The sequence below is a fragment of the Oratosquilla oratoria genome, chromosome 18 (assembly GCF_046742065.1).
Source record: "Oratosquilla oratoria isolate Oo_2021 chromosome 18, ASM4674206v1, whole genome shotgun sequence".
Classification (NCBI taxonomy): Eukaryota; Metazoa; Arthropoda; class Malacostraca; order Stomatopoda; family Squillidae; genus Oratosquilla; species Oratosquilla oratoria.
Window position 1 is genome coordinate 8,634,666 of NC_134794.1, and position 19,149 is coordinate 8,653,814.

The window sequence follows — 19,149 nt, forward strand, 5'->3', positions numbered from 1 at the left end:
CAATTTTGTAATTACTCTTTGTATTCTTTCAAGTTTTGTTATATATTTTTTTGTACTTGGTGACCACGTCGTCGCTGCATATTCCAATCTTGGTCTTATCAAAGTGACTAGTATTTTCTTCACCATTACTTCATCCAGGTATGTAAATGTCACTTTGTTTGTTCTTGTCAAATTATAAGTTTTTCCAAAAATCTTGTTTATATGTTTCTCATGGGACATATTATTCATAATAATGACTCCTAGGTCTTTCTCGTTTTCTATTTTTTTTTCTTCTCCCAATTTATATGATCCCACTATTCTTTTTTTTTTCTTCCAAATTCCATTATACTACACTTCTTAATATTGAATTCCATCTCCCACTTCCTACTCCATTCCCATACTTTATTGAGATCACTCTGTAGCGATTCACAATCTTCTTCAGTGTTCATTTTTTTCAACAATTTTGCATCATCCGCAAAGAAGCTCATATAACTTTCAATTCCTTTATCCATATCATTGATATATATAACAAACATTATTGGGGCCAGAACTGTTCCTTGTGGAACACCACTAATCACTTCATCCCAATTAGAGTGTTTGTCTCTAATCACTACTCTCATTTTTCTTTCATGCAAAAAGTCTTCCATCCACTTCAGCAGTTTGTCCTGTATTCCTCCTGCAGTTTCTAATTTCTTAAGCAACCTCTTATGTGGCACCTTATCAAAAGCTTTTTTCAGGCCTAGAAATGCACAATCAGCCCATCCATCTCTTTCTTGTATTACATCTATTACCCTTGAATAGAAACACATTAAGCTTGTGATGCATGATCATCCTTGTCTGAATCCAAACTGCCTTGGATTTAGTACATTGTTTTTATCCAAATGTCTTACCCATCTACTTTCGATAATTCTTTCACAGATTTTTGCTATCGTACTTGTTAGAGAGACCGGTCTATAGTTAGTAGGGTCTTCTTTGTTTCCCCCTTTATATATTGGTACTATATTTGCTCTTTTCCAATCTTTTGGAACTTTTCCTTCTTTCAATGAACTGTTTATTAGGGTATGTATTTTGTTAGTTCATTCCTGCACTCTCTCAAAATCCAGTTTGCTATTTCTTCTGGTCCATGCGATTTTCTGACATCAAGATTACTCAAGTGTTTCATTATTTCATTCCTTGATACTTCTATCTCTTTCATAGGGGGGACTTTCTCCTCCCATTCTATATCTCTAGGTTGCATGTTCTCCTTTGTAAACACTGATTTAAAATGTTTGTTCATAATTTCTGCCATTTCTATTTCCTCTGTGTATTCAACTCCTTGCCGTAGTTTCTCTAATTCTTGTTTGTTTTTCAGTTTATTGTTTACATATCTGTAAAATAGTTTTGGTTGATCTTTACATTTTTCTATGACATCTTTTTCATATTTTCTCTGCACACTTGTACATATTCATTTCTATAACCAGTATATATTTTCCATTTTTCAGGTCTTTTGTCTTTTCTCCATTTTATCCAAGCTTCACCTCTTTTGTCTTTTAACTCCCTACATTTTTTGTTGTACTAGTCTCGATGGTTCTTCCTCGTTTGTGACCTGAATTTAATCTTAATTGGTCTGGTCTTATCTGTACTATACTTTCCGAGTCTATACATCTCTTCCATTTGTTTCATGATTTCAGGTTCATCTTCCTGAACTAATTCTAGTAAACTGCTTACTTTTTCTTTTTCCTCTTTGATTCTTGTGGTTCTATTTAGGTTATACTTCTCTTCCATTCCTAATATAATTATACATTTCTTTTTATCTGCTAAGTCTCTTACTATATTCTCCTTCTGTCTCATCACTTTAATAACTGAGTCTTCAGTTTGTTCTTTCATTTGCTGTTTTATTATGTCAGTAAATGCAACTTTACTGTTTTCTTGGATTTTTTCCAACCCTGTGCTTCTTTTGCTATGGCCTCTTTATTGTCTTTATTATTCCTCTTTAATTCCTCATTCTCATCTTTTACTTCTTTTAACTGTCTTTTTAATTCTTCTATTTCTTTAGTTAAGTTTTTGTTCACCTTCTCTAGTTCTTCCAATTTTTCAACTCTCTGCGCAATCTTTGCTATGTTACCGAACCTACTCTCCCAATGTTCGGTCATTTTTTCAAGTTTTTCCTCTAGTCTTGCTAATCGGGGGAGGTTGGTATCCTCCCCTCTCATTAAATTCCTGGAAATTATTATCTTCACCTTCCATTGTGTTGCTCTTATCTATATTTCTAATCTTTACATTTTTGTTAATCCCTTCTCCAAAATCCTCAGTCCTCCGATTGTTTACAAGACGCCTGGCCTCCTGGACCAAGTCCTACCCTTCCTCATTTCCTTCCATTTCCCTCAGTAATCCCTCCCCTTCTCCTTTTTTTCTTACTTCCCCACTACACCACGAGCTTTCCCCCTCCATGTAAATACAATAAGGTACTTCCTTGACGTTGAGATCCACGTAAAATTTGATTTTTCTTCGGAACTCCAATCTTCGCCGTCCATACGACGAAAGTGTGTGTGTGTGTGTGTGTGTGTGTGTGTGTGTGTGTGTGTGTGTGTGTGTGTGTGTGTGTGTGTGTGTGTGTGTGTGATTCACTATGGTCTTGGATCACGTGCTGGACTCGTGATCGACAGCTATTTCCCCTCCCGTAAGAGAGCTCAGAGCTCATATATGTCCCATCTATGGATAATGCTGTGACCTTACACGCACACACACCCAACTCCCCGCCCACGAGAGTTGGCATAACGACTCGCAGCGTAGATATACTGAAATTACTTCAGCCTTGGGCGGGATTCGAACCCGGACCGCCGTAGTGACAGCCGGGAACTCTACAAACTGCGCCACCGTGTGTGTGTGTGTGTGTGTGTGTGTGTGTGTGTGTGTGTGTGTGTGTGTGTGTGTGTGTGTGTGTGTGTGTGTGTGTGTGTGTGTGTGTGTGCGCGCGCGCGAGCGCTTGTGTGTGCGTGTGATTTACCATGGACTTGGATCACATGTTGGACTCGTGATTGACAGTTATTAACCTCCGGATGAGAGCTCAGAGCTCGTATGACCTATCTATGGGTAGTGCTGTAACCTTACACGCACACACACACACACAACTCCCCGCCCACGAGAGATGGAGTAACAACCCGTAGCGCAGCGATACTGAAATTATTTCAGCCCTGGGCGGGAGTCAAACCCGGACCGCCGTAGTGGCAGGCGAGAACTCTAACCACAGCGCCATGATATGTGTGTGTGTGTGTGTGTGTGTGTGTGTGTGTGTGTGTGTGTGTGTGTGTGTGTGTGTGTGTGTGTGTGTGTGTGTGTGTGTGTGTGTGTGTGTGTGTGTGTGTGTGTGTGTGTGTGTATTTACCTAGTTGTATTTACCTAGTTGTATTTTACGGGAAGGGGAGCTATGCTCGTGGTGTCCCGTCTTCATATCTCATTTTATCTAAACTATTTTTAAATTCATGTATTGTTTTTGCACACACCACTTTCTCATCTAACTTGTTCCAACTGTCTATTACTCTGTGAGGAAAGCTGTTCTTTTTCAAATCTCTTCTATAGCTGTCTTTTTTTATTTTCTTTCCGTGTCCTCTTGTATTTCTGTCATCCCATTTTATCAGATTCTCTCTATCAGTAATTTCTATGCCTTTCATGATTCTGTAAATAGCTATCAAATCTCCTCTCTCTCTTCTTTGCTCTAGTGTCTGTAGTTCAAGTTTTTCTAGTCTCTCTTCATATGATAGTTTTGAGAGTGTTGGTGCCAGTTTTGTAATTACTCTTTGTATTCTTTCAAGTTTTTTTTATACATTTTTTTGTACTTGGTGACCATATCGTTGCTGCATATTCCAATCTTGGTCTTATCAGGGTGATTAGGATTTTCTTCACCATTTCTTCATCCAGGTATGTAAATGCAACTTTGATTGTTCTTATTAAATTATAAGTTTCTCCAAAAATCTTATTTATATGTTTCTCCGGTGACATATTATTCATAACAATGACTCCCAGGTCCTTCTCATTTTCTACTTTTTTTATTCCTTCTTCTCCCAATTTATATGCTCTTGTTATTCTGTTTTTGTTTTTTTCCAAATTCCATTATACTACACTTTTTTGTATTGAACTCCATCTCCCACTTCCTACTCCATTCCTGTACTTTATTTAGATCTCTCTGTAGTGATTCACAATCTTCTTCAGTTTTCACTCTTTTCAGTAGTTTTGCATCATCTGCAAAGAAGCTCATATAGCTTTCAATTCCTTCATCCATATCATTAATGTATATAGCAAACATTATTGGGGCCAGAACTGTTCCCTGCGGAACACCGCTTATTACTTCATCCCATTTTGAGTGCTGGTTTCTTATCACTACTCTCATTTTTCTTTCTTGCAAAAAGTCTTCCATCCAATTTAGTAGTTTGCCCTGTATTCCTCCTTCAGTTTCTAATTTCTTAAGCAACTTCTTATGTGGTACTTTGTCAAAAGCTTTCTTTGGGTCTAAAAATGCACAGTCCGCCCATCCATCTCTTTCTTGTATTATATCTATTAGCCTTGAATAGAAACATATTAAATTGGTGACGCATGATCGTCCTTGTCTGAATCCAAATTGCCTTGGATTTAACACATTTTTTTTTTCTAAATATTTTACCCATCTACTTTTGACAATTCTTTCACAAATTTTTGCTATTGTATTTGTCAGAGAGACTGGTCTATAGTTGGTAGGATCTTCTTTATTTCCCCCTTTATATATAGGTACTATATTTACTTTTTTCCAATCTTCTGGAACTTTTCCTTCTTTCAAGGAACTATTTATTATGCTATGTATTTTGTCTGCCAGTTCATTCCTGCATTCTTTCAGTATCCAGTTTGCTATTTCATCTGGTCCATGCGATTTTCTGACATCAAGATTACTCAAGTGTGTTAATATTTCATTCTTTGTTACTTCTATTTCTTCCATAGGGGGGACTTTCTCTTTCCATTCGTTCTCTTCAGGTTGTATGTTCTCCCTTGTAAACACTGATTTAAAATATTTGTTCATAATTTCCGCCATTTCCATTTCTTCAGTGTATTCAACTCCCTCTTGTCTTAATTTCTCCAAGTCTTGTTTGTTTTTCAGTTTATTGTTTACAAATCTGTAGAATAGTTTTGGTTGATCTTTACACTTTTCTATGATATCTTTTTCATATTTTCTCTTTTCCTCTCTGCACGTTTGTACATATTCATTTCTATAACAGGTATATATTTTCCATTTTTCAGGTCTTCTGTCTTTTTTCCATCTGGTCCAGGCTTTGTCTCTTTTGTCTTTTAACTCCCTACAACTTTTGTTGTACCAGCATTTTACATATTCTTTTTCTTGTTTTTGTCTTGGGACATACTTTTCCACTCATTTTTTGTAAATTTTTGTCAAAATATTCCATTTCTCTTCTACTGTTGTTTCTTCTTTGTATATTTCTTCCCAGTTTTCCTTTTGAAAGAATTCTCTTATTTTATCAATGTTTGTTTTTTCATACATCATTCTTCCTTTTCTATATTGTTCATTTATTTTCATATATTTTTCTTCATTAAGTTCCAGTTCAATCAATATGTGGTCACTTTTACTTATTGGTGTTTTATATTCAATTTTGTCCACTATTCTAGGTTCGGATGTAATTATTAGGTCTAGTCTCGATGGCTCTTCTTCATTTCTATACCTAGTGTTCTCCTGTATCCATTGTGTCATTGTATGGTCAGTAACCATCTCAAGTAGAGCGTTTCCCCATGAGCCGTCTCCACCCTTTACTGTCATTTCTTCCCAGCAGATTTCTTTGCAATTAAAGTCGCCCATCATAACTATTTTTCCTCCCTCTTCAATTATCTTGTTTAATGTTATCTTTGTGTCCTCTAACATACTTTTATGTTCACTCTCTTCCCATGAGGCTGTTTTCGGGGGCACATAATTTATCACAAACTTTCTGCTCTTCTTATCTCTATTTTCTACTTCCATCATTATCATCTCTACTGTATTCTTTCCATATGTGACACACTTCACGTTTATATCCTTCTTAGTCAGGAACATAACTCCACCCCCTTCCTTTTTCACTCTGTTTCTAATCCAATAATTATATGCATCATGTCCTACACTGTTGGGTGGTAGTGGACCTTTTAATTTTGTTTCTACAATTCCCATTATGTCTGGTTCTTTTTCTTTCAAATAATCATTCAGCTCATTCAATCCTGTTATTAATCCATCTATATTTGTGTAAGGCAGTCTTAGTTTTCTGCCACTTCCATTGTGTTCTCTGTTTCCCTTTTGTTTATCTCTTGTATGTCGACTTTCTTTAGTTTATATTCACTACTCTCCAATAGAATCTCTCTTTTTCTGACTCCGTTCTTATCTCGTTTTTTTTCCTTAGCTTCAAGTCTTTTCTGTTTTTCTTCCTCTCTTTCCTCTTTATTCATTTCCTTTTTTATCCATACCTTTTTATATTGTTCACTTGTTGCTAGTTTCCCTGTTTTGGATAAGATATTCTCAGCCGTAGTTTGTGACCTGAATTTAATCTTAATTGGTCTGGTTTTGTCTGTACTATATTTCCCGAGCCTGAATTTCTCTTCGATTTGTTTCATTATTTCTGGTTCATCTTCCTGAACTAATTCTAGTAAATTTCTTACTTTTTCATTTTCCTCTTTGATTCTTGTGGTTCTATCTGGGTTATGTTTCTCTTCCATTCCTAATATAATTATACATTTCTTTCTGTCTGCTAAGTCTCTTACTATATTCTCCTTCTGTCTCATCACTTTAATAACTGAGTTTTCAGTTTGTTCATTCATTTGCTGTCTGATTATGTCAGTGAATGCAACTTTGCTATTTTCTTGGATTTTACTTCTTTTAACTGTTCTTTTAATTCTTCAATTTCCTTAGTTAAGTTTTTGTTCGCCTTCTCTAGTTCTTCCAATTTTTCAACTCTCCGTATAATGTTGTTAACATGACCGAACCTACGCTCCAAGTCCTCGATCATCTTATCGACCTTCTCTTCTAGTCTTGTCAGTCGGGGGGGGGGGGGGGGGGGGGGGGGGCCCCCCCCCCCCCCCCCCCCCCCCACCCTCTTTAAATCCCTGGAAAATATTCTCATCACTTTCTACTGTATTGCTCTTATCTATACTTCTAATCTTTACATTTTTATTAGACATTTCATCGTCGCTCAGCTGGTCGGGGGGCCTTTTGTTTACCTTTCGCCTGTCTGCCTGGGCCAAGTCCTCTCCTTCCTCATTTCCTTCCATTTCCCTCAGCAATCCCTCCCCTTCTCCTCTTTCCCTACTTTCCTACTACCCCACGAGCAATTTCCCCCCCACCCTGTAAATACAATAGGCACTTCTCTTTGCGTTGGGATCCACAAAACTTCAATTTTCTTCAGAACGTCTTCTAAGCCGTCCGTTCGTTGAAGTGTGTGTGTGTGTGTGTGTGTGTGTGTGTGTGTGTGTGTGTGTGTGTGTGTGTGTGTGTGTGTGTGTGTGTGTGTGTGTGTGTGTGTGTGTGTTTTCAAGGAGGCAAAAGTTATGAATTCCTTTTCACCATAGAAATTTATGACATAATTAAGCCCCTAAAATAAATAATCAATTAAGTAAACAAATGACTGCCTTATTTCAATTTTTCCAAACTCAGAACCATTTTGTTAAAAAGCTAATCTTGAAAATAAATTTAGACTTAAAATATTACATCACATATCAAATATTACACATAATTTATATACAATCCATTTCAAAACATACACAAGAAGCCACATAAAAACCTTGGTAAATGTAATGTTTCGGAAGGTAATCAAGCTAATTATATATGTTCCTCCTATTAGATACTGATCGGTGCCAAAGCGTCGTTTATACTAATCTAATGATAACAGTGCTATTGAATTTCAAGAAACGAAAAAATTGGTATGTAATTCTATGGATAGCGGAAAATTTTGTTTTCAGACTGTCGAGAAAGTAGAAAATTAATTATGTGATTACTTGTTAAGTAATGTAAGTGAAAATGTCGTCTTCATTTCCTCCTGTTGCACCAGGTCACGGAACGTATGGTCGAGGAGGTTGCAGCTGATAGTGGCGGTTAGTTTGGATCAGAAAATACTAAATATCCTTCCCTCCATACTGTTTGGTGCAAAATTCATTGTTTTTCACAAAAGTATTAATCTAAAACGTTAAATGATTTCGTAAGGCACAGTAGCACAACCAACACGAATGGAACCTATCTCCAAAGTCGCTGTAATTTGGAACTAGTTTGTCGACATTTGTCGGAGAATTATATGATAATATGAATTATAGTAAATATAAAGCTTGTTTGCTGGTTTTTATAAAAAAAAAAAACGCAACCTACTTTATTATTAATTTGCTGCACTTATATGCGGGGTTCAAATTACTCAGAATGACAAGAGGTAGCGCAACTAGCACTAGAGACCATCGACAGCGTATCCTCAAAGATCCCCGCAGCGCATGTCATCTACGTTGATGGCTCAGTACAGGCTGATGGAAGAGCAGCGTGTGCCATGTACTCACCCACCTTACAGCCACCTGTGGAAGCTGGATGGATTGGCCGCAGGTTACCTGTCACATCAAGCTCCACGTTTTGTGAGCTACACGGAATCCTCGACGCAGTAACATATCTTGTAGACTGTAACGTAAATGGTGTGATCGTTTGTGACTCCCAACCAGCTCTACACGCCCTCTCCTCACCCAGACCCAACTACTATCGTGTTGTGCAGGCCATACTGACCCAACTCGCCGTTGCTCACGAAGCATCTATGGCCGTATCTTTCATATGGGTGCCTTCTCACGTCGACCTTGCTTACAACGACACGGTGGACAGTCTTGCCAAAGCAGCTTGTGCCTTCGTCTTAGACAACGAACGCGTAATACCCTCTCTTTCACATGCCTCAAAAACAGAATACACTCAGCCACTCACACCATAACAACACGCCGAAGGGATGCAGAACGAGCCACCAGTGTCTCCATACAACACCACGACCACTTCCTACCCAGCCGCCACAAGTATCGCCGACGCGGACCCATGATACGGAGACACAATGTTGTCAGTGCTCGGCTCAGACTCGGATATCGACCTGTGTGGCAAATATCCCAGGCGGAAGATATGCCACATTACTCATCATGCAGGCTGTGTAACCGCCCTAACGCCAACACCCTTGAACATTACTGTCTCCAATGCCCCATTGTGACAGACAGTATTCCACAGAGACAAGACGTGGTAACTGTATGTAAATATTTACTTAGTGACGATAACTTAGATACACTCCTAGCTCGCCACTCCCATTTTGGGGGATTTTGATTGTTAAATCCAACCATACCTCCTTTTGTATCTCTTCACATAATACTATAACTAATATACTATTGTTTGTCGCCCTCAGAAGCAATGAATTTATTAAACGGTGGACCATCTTACCAAGGCAGCCTATACTTACGTCATGGACGTCACGCACAATGCTCACTCTATCATGCCTTAAAACAAGATACGAGTACACGCAGCCACTCATGCCATGTCAACACACCGAAAAGATGCGGAACGGACTACCGATATCCCCTTACGACCACCTCCTACCCAACCGCCACAAGTAACGCCGACGCAAGACCATGGTACGGAGGCACAATGTTGTCTGTACTCGGCTCAGACTTGGGAATCAACCTATGTGACAAGGCTCCCAGACGGATGATGTGCCACAGTGATCACCATGCAGGCTGTATAACCGTCCTAACGCGAACACCCTTAAAATTATTATCTCCAATGACCCATGGTGACAGACAATATTCTCCAGAGACAAGGCATGATGATTGTATGCAACACTTACATAGTACCACTATCTCGCCATCCCCATTTCGGGGGATCCTGAATGATTATTATATTATGTCTCCATTTAAATAATATATGTAATATATGACATGTCCTCTAATACAATATTGGAATAAATGTACTATTGTTTGCCGCCCACGGGCGTAATAAATTTATTAAAAACAAGAGGTAGCCGATAATATAAACGGGAAGTGCAGCTGTAAGACCGGCAAATATCTTTAATACATAGGTTACCAAGATTCACTAGTCTCAATTTTCTCAAAAAATGCTTACGATGTTACGATCAACTTGTGGTTCATAATACATGGGGTTTAAGATATTTAGAATGATAAGATGACAGGTAAGAATTGAATCTGTGATACGGACAAACATCTCTTAAAATACCAAAATTATTTATTGGGAAAATTAATGCATATTTGAGTGCTTTGACATTTAAATGATATCATTGTAATGGAAAAACAAACGGAAAAGCAAACACATTTGGTAAAAATAGTTCTAGCTATTATATACCATGATCGAGCTTTCCCACCCCTTATAAAGTAGCCAAGTCAAAGGCACGCACCTACTCCCACCCCCCTCCCCCCTCTCATCTTATCTCATGAATGACGAGTCATCCCTGCACCTTGTCCACTGCCCTGGGTCAGAAGTAATGTAGCAACGCCGCATCAATTTATCGGCGCACCCCCCCCCCCCCAAGTCCCCTAATGCAGAAAAAGAGAAGACGAGGAGAAATCCCTTTGGGCTGCATCAAAATATCATTCACACAGAAACATCCCCTACCCACCATTCTCCACCCCTTCCTCCCTTGCATAATAATATCGTCTATACACAGTCGTTCTCCACTCATCCCTATCTCCTGCCTTCTCCCTTCCTTCCTCAACTGACATTTCTCTCTTGCTCAACGCCCCCTTCACCCCATCCATCCATCTCATCCTCGGTCATCCCCTCAAGTTCACTCCATCCACCTCTGCCTTCCACACCTCTTTTACTAATCTTTCATCACTCATTCTTTCCATGTGTCCAAACTACTCCAATAATCTTTCATCAACCCTATCTGCCATCTCCTTTTCCACTCCCACTCTTTCTCACCTCCCTGTTTCTCATTCTATCCAACTTTGTAACCCTTACCATACTTCTCAGACATTTCATCTCAAACACATTTAAACTTTTCCTCTCTGTCTCACTTAGATTCAAAGTCTCTTCTCCATAGTGCTGTTGGCACAATCACCCCTTCATACAATCTCCTCTTTGTATCAATTCCCTTGTACCTATTTCTCATAACACTTTTTAATCCCACAAGGCATTTACTTGCTTCTCTCAATCTACAATTCATCTCCACCTCCACTCCTCCCTTTCCTGCCACATGCAACCCAAAATACCTAAAACTATCCACTTCCTCCAGCATCTCTCCTTTTAACCTTACTTCCAACTCACTGCCAACCTCTACCCTTTCTACATCTCATCATCTTACTTTTATCCACATTAATAATTAACTTTCTCCTATCGCATACTTTCCCAAACTCCTTTGATCCCTCCTCTGACCCTGCTACAAGTGCAGTGTCATCAACAAACAACAGTTGGCTCACCTCCGACTTTTCTCCATTTTCTTTAACCATCTCCAGTCCCCTGCCCATTTTCTTCACCTTTACCTCCTGCACCACTCACTCTCTCCATTCCCCATTCTAACATAGGCTCTACTACTCCTGTAAAAACTCTTGACTGCCCTTAACATCTTTCCCCCAATCCCATATCTGCAAAATCTCCCAGTGCCTTTTTGTCTACTCTGTCATAAGCCATTTCCAATCCATAAAGGCATAAAAAACATCCTTATCTTTTCCTAAAACTTTCTCACATATTTGCCTTAAAACAAAAAATCTGATCCACACAATCCCTACCTGCCCTAAACCCACAGTTCCTAACCAATTTCTCCGTTCTCCTAATACTCTCAATTAGAACCATCCCAACTACACTCAACAAACAGATCCCTCTGAAACTACTACTCATATTTGTCCCCTTTTCCCATGTAAAGTGGAACTATATAGGCTCTCCTCCAGTTCTCCAGCACTTTACCCTTCCTTAGATACACATTTAAACCTCACTAGCCAGTCCACTATTACTGTACCTCCCTCATCAGCTCATCAGACACTCCACATGACACCCATCTAACCCAAGTGCCTTACCTGTTCTCCTTATTTTCAGAGCTACATGCATCTCATCTTTTCCTATTTCTTCTCCATTTTCCTCACCCATCACCATCACTTTCTTAGCACCTCTCACTGCTACCATCACTCCCTATCCTTCTCTACATTCAACAGCTTTCTACAATACCCATCTTCCCCCTTACCACCTCCTCTTCCATTAGTATCTGCCCATCTGCACCTTTTACCTTTCTCTTACCTTTACTTGACTCACCTCCCCTTCCTTCCAAAACATATTTTTTATTACTTTCAAAAATTTGTCATACTACTACTCCATTTTACATCTGCTCTCCTTTATCTTTTGATTTGCTTCTCTTCTTTTTTCTTTATACCTCATATTCTTCTCATCCTACTTTGCAACCAGTCCTTGAATGCTCACTTCTTCTCTTTTACTACCTTCTTCACTTCATTATCCTCACCACTCACTACCCTTCTTTCTGTTCCCTCTCATCCTCCTTATTCCACATACCATCTGTGCACACCTTGTCACTTCCACCTTGAAACAACCCCATTCCTCTTCCACACCTCCTTCTACTCTATCATTCACCATCTCCCACATTTCTCTCAGCTTCTCCTTGTACTCACACTCCTTTTCCTTCTCATTTAAAGTTTGCTCTAAGCACCTTTCTACCTCGTTTAAGAATAGTTACCATCTGAAAATTCAAAGTACAACATATTGCCCTCAGGCTACTGATGTGCAAAACTTATTCATATTGCAAATTCAATTATACTGGTTTCGATAAATTTAGTATAATTTGTTTATCATATATACCAAGAGAAAGATAGAATGGGATTAAACCTTAGAAATACCACTCTTTTCAAATTTGCTCCCCCTAAAAATGAATACATACACACACACAATATTTATTTATATACACACAAACTTGAGCACAACCATGAATTGTGGGAGAGACCTTTACTGAACACTACTGTATTGGCATACCCAATGGGCACCACTCAAGAGTTGAAGTAGCACTTGGTTTTCTCTCAACCTGCTAAAGAATTCCAATTGGAGATCTTGCTTCCCTCTTTTCAGGTAGGAGATGAAATGGAGAGGGCTCCAGTAGGATTCATTATAGGTAAGGAAAACCTAACCCTCTTTATATATATCTATATTAATACATACATAAATATACACATCTATATCCCTATAGCTTCTTCCACCTTATAAGAGAGGTAGCCAAGTCAAATGACTGGTGGGGACTGTAGCACTTGAACAGCGCACTTAAAGAAACTAATTTTCATTTGACACATTTATTACTTTATTTACAAGCGAAACACCTCTTTTTGAAATACAATTCCAACGAGGCCCCGTTTCATTGAGCAAAAACTGAAAAAATCTTTGATGAAAGATTTGTTCAACAGTCTGACATTCACAGGTAGTAGCATAAAATAGCTGCTTGCCGTTCATACAACGCATGCATGCCCTATAAATACACGGAATCACAGACAAGGTGGGGTTACTTACAGGGTGTGGGGGAAGGGTTATGAGACTGGCGGGGGAGTGTACGACCTGCCCACGTCCCCACCCATCATGTCTCTCTTGAGTCTCGGATCCCCTCGACCTCCCCAACCCCCTGGAGGTTGACCTCCAGGAGGCGGCATCATCATCCCTCCACCCTGCATGTCTCCACCATCATCTGAGAAAAAACCTCCATTTGGCCGGTTCATCATGTAAGGACCATGTGGACCAGGAGGGCCATTTTGGCCCATTGGACCTTGTCCCATCGGACCCCCCTGGCCCATTGGTCCCCCTTGTCCCATAGGACCACCTTGTCCCATAGGCCCACCTGGACCCATTGGACCCCCCTGTCCCATTGGACCACCCTGACCCATTGGACCCCCCTGGCCCATTGGACCACCCTGGCCCATTGGACCACCCTGTCCCATAGGACCACCTTGCCCCATGGGCCCACCTGGACCCATTGGACCACCCTGTCCCATTGGACCACCCTGTCCCATTGGTCCACCTCCCATTGGACCACCCTGACCCATGGGTCCACCTGGACCCATGTGACCACCTGGACCCATGGGACCACCCTGACCCATGTGACCACCTCCCTGACCCATTGGACCACCTTGACCCATTGGACCACCTTGACCCATAGGGCCACCCTGGTTCATTGGACCACCCTGATTCATGGGACCTGGTCCCATTGGACCTGAATTATAGGGCAAAGGAGCTGGACCTAAAAGGCCTGGGCGCCCACGTGGATCCCCTGAGGTCATCATGCCCATTCCGCTGGGTCCAGGTCCAGGTCCAGGTCCAGGTCCTGGGCCTGGTCCTGACCCAGGTCCAGGTCCCATTCCTTGATTAGGATACGGCATGCCGCTGCCTCCTGGCTCCATCATGTTACCATTCCCGTACATGAGCCCACTCCCCATCCGAGGATCCTGGGAACGTCCCTCTTGGCGAGGATCCATACGAGATTCCATCCTTGGATCTGTACGTGAGCCGATGCGTGGATCTCCCCGTTGTTCGGTTCGAGGGTCACGTCTCCCTTCTATCCTGGGATCTCCACGAAGTTCAGCCCTCGGGTCCCGAGAGGAACCCGAGTGTGTCCCAACCATCCTTGGGTCTCTCGAGTCCATGTCCAGTTTCGGTAGAGGTTCTGGAACGGTGGGACTCAAAGGACCCTCCCCAATCTCATAGCGTGAGGTGCTACGTGGACTTCTCATCGGGGGTTCCTCCGTGGAAGTACGCCGCATCATTCTCCGCAGTCGAGGATCTTCGAGTATTCGTGGGTCGTCCTTTGCAATACGCAAGGTAGAGTAGTTAGGTTTCGGCACTGTCACCTTAATCAACTGGTAACACATGGGTGAGTGGGCATTAATGGAAGCATCAATTTCTTTGGCTGGCATGTGCATCGGAACTTTGAATGGTAAACTCATGTCCTCACTCTCATTCACACTGGCAGGAGGCCCCAATTGCCGTAAGTCAATATCGTATATAGAGGGTTCAGCCATACGCATGTCTGTATCATGCCGTGGGGCCTTGCTGTCCACTGGGATCCTTGCTTCCTCACCACGATCTAACACTGGCAACACTCTAAGGTCTACATCCCCAGTTCTTTGCCGTGGATCACGATTAAATTCAGGAGGATTTGAATCGACTCGACTTGAATCCCTTGTCCCTCGAGGATTCCTTGTGCTCATTTCTCTCATTGAATCATCACTGTCTGCTGAATTCCATGCATCTCTGGGTGTATTCCTCGGATCTCTTCCTTCCCATCCATCCATAGGTGGTACTCGAGGATCTCGTCCTCCTCGCACATTCTCTCGAGGATCTCTTCCTCTTGGTGAATGGGTTCGTCCGTCACGTTCATTGCCTCTGCTGGATATGAAAAAAAACTTTAGGTAGAGAAAACACAGTACTTTATCAAAGATGTATTATGTTTGAATAATAAAAAATAGCCTCAAATCTATTTTCAAATTGATCACAAATACCTACTTAACCATTTCAGATTCCTTTGAAAAATGAGAAGAATAAGAAAGGGTGGTCAACAAATGAAATAGACTTAGTAACCATGTTGTGAACACTGAAACTATCAGTTTTATTAAGAAACGATTAGACAACTTAATGGATGGGGATGACAGGTGGTGATGGATACAGAGCTGCCTAGTGTAGGCCTTATGGTCTCTTGTAGTCTCCTTATTTCTTATGTTCTTATGTTAAAGAGAAAGAGGAAGAGGAGAAAGAGAACAAAATTATTTGTGGGAGGTCAATGGTATACACATGCACTGCCAAGGAATTAAAACTCATATAAATTTTAAACAGGGCCACTCTGTAAGTGTAGGTAGTGAAGTTTCACCTGGTTCCTTAGTTTAGTACTTCAACCATCCTCTCACAAGCTAATGTCATTTGTATGATGATGAATCTAAAGTACAGTACTTCCAATAATTGTTTTTACTATTTTTCTTTGTAAAACATATAAATACATCAAGAGAATCTTAACCCAACCACCGCAGTGTCATAACCTGACGTGCCAATCCCAAGTCTGGATAAATAGGGAGGGTTGAGTGTAGGGCTAAAAGCCCTACCTCATAAAAAATCTAAAAGTTACAGAAACTTTTGAAGCACCTTGGAACCTGGACAGATATGTTGTTGTTCCCTAGACTGTTTGTCCGAGCAGTCCCGTCTCCCCAAGGAATGCCACAGCCAAAACGGGGATTTCCCACAAATCCTTTATGGAGTGTATGTTGTGTTGTTAGCGTGTGTGATTGTGTATAATGCTGTCTTCCATAATGTGTTGAATAGCATGGGGTGAAGTGTTACATCCTGGGCATTTGTCCACAATGTAGTCATCCAGTCTCTTCTGGTAACTTAGAAGGGATATGTTGAAGGAGGTGGCACGGGATATAAAGACATGGCGAGACGTTTCAAAAGCAGTTATGGATCACCAAGTGGCCTGAAGACCAGTGGAGTAAGTACAGAGTAAGAGAATCTAAATGATATGATAAGGAAACGGCATGATGGATGATTACATCAATGGAATCTGAAAGAGTTGACAGCTTCACATGAATCTGTATTTTCTAGACTCATCACACAGTCTTAGTCTTATAACTTACCTAGAACTCGAGCCACTCTGGCTTTTTAGAGCTGACAGCACACTTGCTAAGTCATTGGAGATACTGATGTTGGCAAAGTTTATACCCGAAAAGGCTGATTTAGGAGGGGTCGTAGGTGGTGTGGAAGAGGCTCCTCCTGGAGAAGTTCGGTCTTCTGGAGGAGTGGATGGACCCATAGGGCGAAGAGGGGGTGTCCGGCTAGGGGACTGACTATTGCCCTTTGGAGCTTTTGAGGAAGGTCCTTGACCATCACCTTCCTCATCACTCGAATACCAGTTAACAGCAGGAGCATTATCTTCATGAGAATTCCCATCTTGATTATCTCCTTCCATATCATGCTCAGAGGGCAAGGCATGGTGCTGCTGGATACGCTCAAAAAGTCTGCGCTGCTTCTGCGACATTCTAGCTGTCAAGCCACCCACAGAGTTGTTGCCACCCCCGCCTCCGAAACAATTATCTCCGTCGGCACCACTGTTACTACCCATTCCACCACTCATGTTGCCACTGTTGCCACTCATTCCTCTACCCTCATCAATACCACCACCTCCATCAACACCACTATTCCCTCCACCACCGCCTCCGTCACCACTGCCTTCTCCGCCGTAACCACTTCCTCTAAATCCTGGTCCTCCATGTATATCTCCATTTGGGGGACCAAAACTGTCATCTGAAAAAATAAAAATAAAGTGTTAGTAAAATAAATCAAAGCAATACAAATCATAAACATCTATTTCCAGGTATAAAAACTCATGAACGTCAGGCAAATATTACATTCCCTTTTGTGGGACTCAGGATTCCAAAATAATTCATGAACATCTGTTCTCATAATATATAAATTCAAGAATGCAATCCACACTGGATCTTCATAATACTATTTCTGGAAATCATGGTACAAAAACACAAGACCCATACTCCTAAATAACTTTCGTTACATTTCTATGGCCTCCTAAATATTTCTTATCTACCTCAGCCAAGAATGATACTAGTATTATAGTGTGTTTACTTTACCTTGCCAAAAATTTATGCAAACTAAATGACATATTAGTTGTTAAAATAACAACCTTAGCAAAATGCATACATAATCATGAAAAAAAAATCGTTACATTTCTATGGCGTCCTAAATATTTCTTATCTACCTCAGCCAAGAATGATACTAGTATTATAGTGTGTTTACTTTACCTTGCCAAAAATTTATGCAAACTAAATGACATATTAGTTGTTAAAATAACAACCTTAGCAAACTGCATACATAATCATGAAAAAAAATTCATTTAATTCATACACACTCAAAGGTCACAATCCTTCTTGTAAGGGGGTGGACAAGTTAGAGCACAAAGCAAAAAACTGACTCGATGGGGGTGGACAAGTTAAAGCCACAAAAAAACAGACTCACACTATCCCTACCACCTCAGCACCTTGCGGATGAAAGGTGGCCAGCTCCTAGCCACAATGAACGGATCAAATGCCTTCTTGTTAGACACAATTATCTGCCACAGAACCCAACAGCCAAAGTAGGTTTACTTCCCACAATATCATCATATGGCAACCATCTTCTGCATCCATTTATCTATGGAGCATATGCACAAAACATCCCTTAGGGACACATCTTCCCTTAATCCATTCACTCTCTCTTTCCACACATCTGTATCTTAAACACGAACTAACCCAAACAGGTAGGAGTTGAAAAACTTTAATGGTACACACTTTATCTGCACTAGTTTCCAATCTCTTAATTAAACTTATTAAGGTAAATACACACTCCAATCAAAACATGTCAAAGCCCACTTACTATATCTGTGAACTGGAAAGTGATAGTCTGAAGTAAAGAATAAAAGACATACAAAATTTATCACTATTTCTTTTTTCAAGACATACAAAATTTATCACTGTATTTCTTTTTTCTAAGATTATTTAAAAATTAGTTTAATTAATAACTTAATTAGGTTGTCAATCAATCTGTTGCCCAGATCTCTCTTACTGGAGACCCGCAGCCCCACAGAACCCAGACACAGCCAACAAGTTTGCCCATAGGTCACTCAGTGAAGAGATGTTGTGGAGCTGTCTGAAGAAGTGTAGGACACTAAGATAATGTGTTCTGTATTCTCAGTGTGATGACTGTACCTGGGGCACTTATGCTTGGTCAATGCTGTGTTGGTATTGTTTTAATGATGGGTGATGCCCCAACAGTGGTTGTGGTCGCTCTTGTATGTCTTGGGGATGATCTTTTCTGAATTCATGTTCAGGGGTAAATGATAGTACTGGATTTGTTGGGTTGGCTAAAATTGATTTTTTTTCATTTGTAAGCATACTTAATGACCCAATCATTAGGGTTCTGGTTGGAACCTCTTGCACCTTGACTTTCTATAAGAGAAACATACCAAGAGCAGGATCCTTAGTCCCATCACTCGATTCCACTTAGTCGCCTTCTAAGACATGGATAGGAAGTGTTGTGGGTAATGGTACACTGCTGGGATTGGTTTCTTGCTATGACCTGTGGGTTGTGCTTGTGTGATGTGATGTGGAGTGTGAGTGGATTAGAGGGCTCTTGCATAGACCTGCAGGCTGATCACTTCCATGTACTGCTCT

The 19,149-nt window shown here is 40.6% G+C and overlaps 1 protein-coding gene across 9 annotated transcripts in view; it reads right to left on the reverse strand.

Moving 5' to 3' along the window:
- Positions 1 to 13,232: 13,232 nt before the first annotated feature.
- LOC143035043 (uncharacterized) overlaps positions 13,233 to 19,149 on the reverse strand; it is a 47,036-nt gene continuing 41,119 nt past the window's right edge. For 8 of the 9 annotated variants that reach the window (XM_076201503.1, XM_076201499.1, XM_076201498.1 and 5 more), the window contains exons 9-11: positions 18,353 to 18,379; positions 16,564 to 17,230; positions 13,233 to 15,328 (exon numbers count right to left, since the gene is read on the reverse strand). In XM_076201503.1, coding sequence (XP_076057618.1) covers positions 13,480 to 15,328; positions 16,564 to 17,230; positions 18,353 to 18,379 — 2,543 coding nt within the window. In that variant the 3' untranslated portion in view covers positions 13,233 to 13,479. The remainder of the gene's footprint in view (positions 15,329 to 16,563; positions 17,231 to 18,352; positions 18,380 to 19,149) is intronic. The other variant, XM_076201504.1, reaches the window with a different exon arrangement.